General features: G+C 44.1%; 1 protein-coding gene across 1 annotated transcript in view; it reads right to left on the minus strand.

Moving 5' to 3' along the window:
• Positions 1-5,000, minus strand: part of atp1a2a (ATPase Na+/K+ transporting subunit alpha 2a) — a 25,811-nt gene that overhangs the window by 17,218 nt on the left and 3,593 nt on the right. Inside the window, exons 3-6 of the mRNA XM_030773378.1 lie at positions 4,867-4,950; positions 4,376-4,435; positions 3,282-3,485; positions 2,407-2,520 (exon numbers count right to left, since the gene is read on the minus strand). Of these exons, the coding sequence (XP_030629238.1) occupies positions 2,407-2,520; positions 3,282-3,485; positions 4,376-4,435; positions 4,867-4,950 (462 nt within the window). The remainder of the gene's footprint in view (positions 1-2,406; positions 2,521-3,281; positions 3,486-4,375; positions 4,436-4,866; positions 4,951-5,000) is intronic.

Consider the following 5,000-nt stretch of genomic DNA (forward strand, 5'->3'; position numbering starts at 1 on the left):
TGTGGGATAATGCTGACTGCCTGATTCGCTCATTCATTGGTCACTGTGTGGGATAATGCTGACTGCCTGATTCACTCAGTGATTGGTCACTGTGTGGGATAATGCTGACTGCCTGATTCGCTCAGTGATTGGTCACTGTGTGGGATAATGCTGACTGCCTGATTCGCTCATTCATTGGTCACTGTGTGGGATAATGCTGACTGCCTGATTCGCTCAGTGATTGGTCACTGTGTGGGATAATGCTGACTGCCTGATTCGCTCAGTGATTGGTCACTGTGTGGGATAATGCTGACTGCATGATTCGCTCATTCATTGGTCACTGTGTGGGATAATGCTGACTGCCTGATTCGCTCATTCATTGGTCACTGTGTGGGATAATGCTGACTGCCTGATTCGCTCATTCATTGGTCACTGTGTGGGATAATGCTGACTGCCTGATTCGCTCATTCATTGGTCACTGTGTGGGATAATGCTGACTGCCTGATTCGCTCAGTGATTGGTCACTGTGTGGGATAATGCTGACTGCCTGATTCACTCATTCATTGGTCACTGTGTGGGATAATGCTGACTGCCTGATTCGCTCAGTGACTGGTCACTGTGTGGGATAATGCTGACTGCCTGATTCGCTCAGTGATTGGTCACTGTGTGGGATAATGCTGACTGCCTGATTCGCTCAGTGATTGGTCACTGTGTGGGATAATGCTGACTGCCTGATTCGCTCAGTGATTGGTCACTGTGTGGGATAATGCTGACTGCCTGATTCGCTCAGTGATTGGTCACTGTGTGGGATAATGCTGACTGCATGATTCGCTCATTCATTGGTCACTGTGTGGGATAATGCTGACTGCCTGATTCGCTCATTCATTGGTCACTGTGTGGGATAATGCTGACTGCCTGATTCGCTCATTCATTGGTCACTGTGTGGGATAATGCTGACTGCCTGATTCGCTCATTCATTGGTCACTGTGTGGGATAATGCTGACTGCCTGATTCGCTCAGTGATTGGTCACTGTGTGGGATAATGCTGACTGCCTGATTCACTCATTCATTGGTCACTGTGTGGGATAATGCTGACTGCCTGATTCGCTCAGTGACTGGTCACTGTGTGGGATAATGCTGACTGCCTGATTCGCTCAGTGATTGGTCACTGTGTGGGATAATGCTGACTGCCTGATTCGCTCAGTGATTGGTCACTGTGTGGGATAATGCTGACTGCCTGATTCGCTCATTCATTGGTCACTGTGTGGGATAATGCTGACTGCCTGATTCGCTCAGTGATTGGTCACTGTGTGAGATAATGCTGACTGTCTGATTCACTCATTCATTGGTCACTGTGTGGGATAATGCTGACTGCCTGATTCGCTCAGTGACTGGTCACTGTGTGGGATAATGCTGACTGCCTGATTCGCTCAGTGATTGGTCACTGTGTGGGATAATACTGACTGCCTGATTCGCTCAGTGATTGGTCACTGTGTGGGATAATGCTGACTGCATGATTCGCTCAGTGATTGGTCACTGTGTGGGATAATGCTGACTGCCTGATTCGCTCATTCATTGGTCACTGTGTGGGATAATGCTGACTGCCTGATTCGCTCATTCATTGGTCACTGTGTGGGATAATGCTGACTGCCTGATTCGCTCATTCATTGGTCACTGTGTGGGATAATGCTGACTGCCTGATTCGCTCAGTGATTGGTCACTGTGTGGGATAATGCTGACTGCCTGATTCGCTCATTCATTGGTCACTGTGTGGGATAATGCTGACTGCCTGATTCGCTCAGTGATTGGTCACTGTGTGGGATAATGCTGACTGCCTGATTCGCTCAGTGATTGGTCACTGTGTGGGATAATGCTGACTGCCTGATTCGCTCATTCATTGGTCACTGTGTGGGATAATGCTGACTGCCTGATTCGCTCATTCATTGGTCACTGTGTGGGATAATGCTGACTGCCTGATTCGCTCATTCATTGCGCCACCGTAAGATCGGGTGACGTTAGATCATAAACAGGAAATTGGAGGAACAGGCTGCATTTGTCTGCTATAGTCTGCAGTTGTCCATTAACACTTTCACACAAGACAAAAGTAACATGTAATGAGCCCGGTTAAATCGCAGTAACTGTAATTGCGCTATTTAATTTCAAAAGGTAATTAGTTACATTACTCGTTACCGCCAAAAGTAGTGGAGTTATAGTGATGCGTTAGTTTGTAATGTGTTACTACCAATACTGCTCTCAGGTAATACTGCTGTAGCGCCCCTGGAATTCAGTAATGTGTCACACTCAGGTAACACTGCTGTAGCGCCCCTGGAATTCAGAAATGTGTCACACTCAGGTAATACTGCTGTAGCGCCCCTGGAATTCAGTAATGTATCACACTCAGGTAATACTGTTCTAGCGCTTGCTCACTTGAGGAACCATGTTCTTGAATGAGTCCATGATTCTGGAACTCTTGGCTTCTTGATAATAGGAAAAGCAACCAGTGATGATGACCACAGCCGACAAGACCACGCCCAGATACAACTGCATCCAGAGAGAGAGAGAGAGAGAGAGAGAGAGAGAGAGAGATAAATGAGTTGAAAGCATTGTAAATCTGAGAGGATAAACGGGTTTTAACTCTTTGGTAACAGTCATCAGTTTAACACCAGTGACTCTGTAACTCTGTCACATTAGGAATGTAATTTGCACCATGTGGGATCTGACAGCACTGATGCAGGTTCAGTGAATTTGTAACATTAGGAATTTGTAACGTTAGGAATTTGTAACGTTAGGAATGTAACCGCACACCTGGATCAGTGACTGTAAGGATAAGACAATAAGAGTGTAGATGTAACAGTACTGCTGTCATTTCCAGAGTGTTACACTGCTGATGTGTCCACAGTGACTGTTACACTGCTGATGTGTCCACAGTGACTGTTACACTGCTGATGTGTCCACAGTGACTGTTAATGTAACGTAACATTACAGTAACAACAGGAATGTTACTATGTAATAATGAAAACAATGCTATCAAAAATCACACCAAAGTGCAGACCTGAGAACTTAGTGTTTTTTTTCCAGTCACTTGGTATAAACGCATCTACCCACCAAACTCCCACCCACATAGTTCTCCGCCTTAAGCCGTAGTGTCAAACCCACTACTTTAGCAAGTAGAGTTTGGTACAAATGGATTTTAAGAGCGATGATGCTGAAACAGTCTGAATGTTACAGATATGGCTGATGTACCAGAGGCTTGTTGTAACAGATAGGGTAACATTACGGTTGTGATTGGTAATGGTACTGACGTTGTCGTTAGCGGGTTCATCCTCTGTGGAAGCCTGGATGCTGTAGGCCAGAAAACAAAGAATTGCTCCAATCCACAGCAGGATGGAGAAACCTCCAAACAGCTGCCGACAGAACTTGACCCATTCCGGTGTGGTGGGAGGAGGGGTCAGAGCGTTTGGACCGTCACGAGCCAGAATCTCGACCGCACGCTTGTTTGTCAGACCCTTCAGCGGGAACAAAAATAAACCACGTTACCACAGCAACCGTCATCAAGGATACAGCTAGTAAACATCTACAGTTCCTATCTACAGCAATGTTTCTGAAACTATTTCAAGCCTTTAAAGTATCTTTTCAATAAATTCTCAAAAAGTGAACTAGCTCACCACATCTACACAGTTCACCATTAAATGTAATAACTATTCATTTTAACTTAAATCAATAAATAACTTGACATCTCATAACTTTTATCACTGAAGACAGAGAAGAGGGAAGGAAAGATTTGAAGGTTTGTTTGTTTTTTTATTTTTAATTTTTTTATTTGATTTTGGTATTTAGGAGAGTCCAATATTTGGCCATATTTTCCCCTTCTCAAGAATTCAAATTAAAATTAACATTTAAAATTCAAATCAAGTTTAATCTGTTACATGTCTTGTTAAGTGCAAATATAAGCAGAGGACTGGCTGTGAATTAGGAGCCAGTGGTCGTGATTACAGAATGCCCAGCTGCTTGTGGGGTTTGATTTTTTGAGCGTGACAGGTTTCTTATGGTGTGAGTGTGAACAGAGCCAAGCTTGCTCCAGTGACCTCGGAACAAAAAAATGCTTTAGATTGGAGCGTGAAGGCTACACGAAGGAATTCACAACCAGGAGTTAAGTTTATCTACCTCTACAGTGAACAGTTAATAAATAAAAAGCTGTGAACATGTGTTCTTAAGTTATTTATGTGAACCGGGGCCTAACAGGGCTCGTATAACTGTAAGCTTTGAATAGACATTAGAGTAGTAGGCTACTGCTGTAAAAACAGGTTGAGATAAATGTTTTGATGAAAATGAGAGGTTGAATCCACACAGGATATGTCTGGGAAATATCTGGGATATCAGACTGTTGTGTGTTTACCCTGGTCAGGTCCACGCCATATCTCACTCCCAGTTCATCCAGAGATATTTTATGGTCATCCTGTAGAAAGACACATACACACACAGAAGATTCAAAACACACACACACACACACATGCCTACCAGGAAGTGTCGAGAATGAATTAATAATCACAGCCTTCCATGGCTGTGTAAGTGGATCAGTGTGCTACACTGGGACTATTTTAAAAATTGCGCTTCAAAAAGCAAATGCACAGAGTATCAATCTTACACAGAGACACACACACACACACACACACACACACCAGCATGCATCCAGATTTAATGGATAATCACAGACCTCCTTAGCTATGTAAGTGGATCAGTCTGCACTTCATCTGAACTATTTTAAAAAAGGTGTTTGAATGCGACAACATGGAACATCAGTCTCTGTCTCACTCACACACACAGACACACACACACGCACACACACACACACACACACACACACACACACACACACAGAGCTCTTACCAGAGACACCTCCTTCTTCAGCTCATCTAAATCCTTGTCTTTTTTCTTCCTCTTTCCGCCGGCCTTCTCGGCCTCTTGTCCTAACTGACAGGGTGAAAAACAAAAGATTTCTGTCTGTACTGATCCATTTACAC

The sequence above is a fragment of the Chanos chanos genome, chromosome 5 (genome assembly GCF_902362185.1).
Source record: "Chanos chanos chromosome 5, fChaCha1.1, whole genome shotgun sequence".
In the NCBI taxonomy this organism is placed as follows: domain Eukaryota; kingdom Metazoa; phylum Chordata; class Actinopteri; order Gonorynchiformes; family Chanidae; genus Chanos; species Chanos chanos.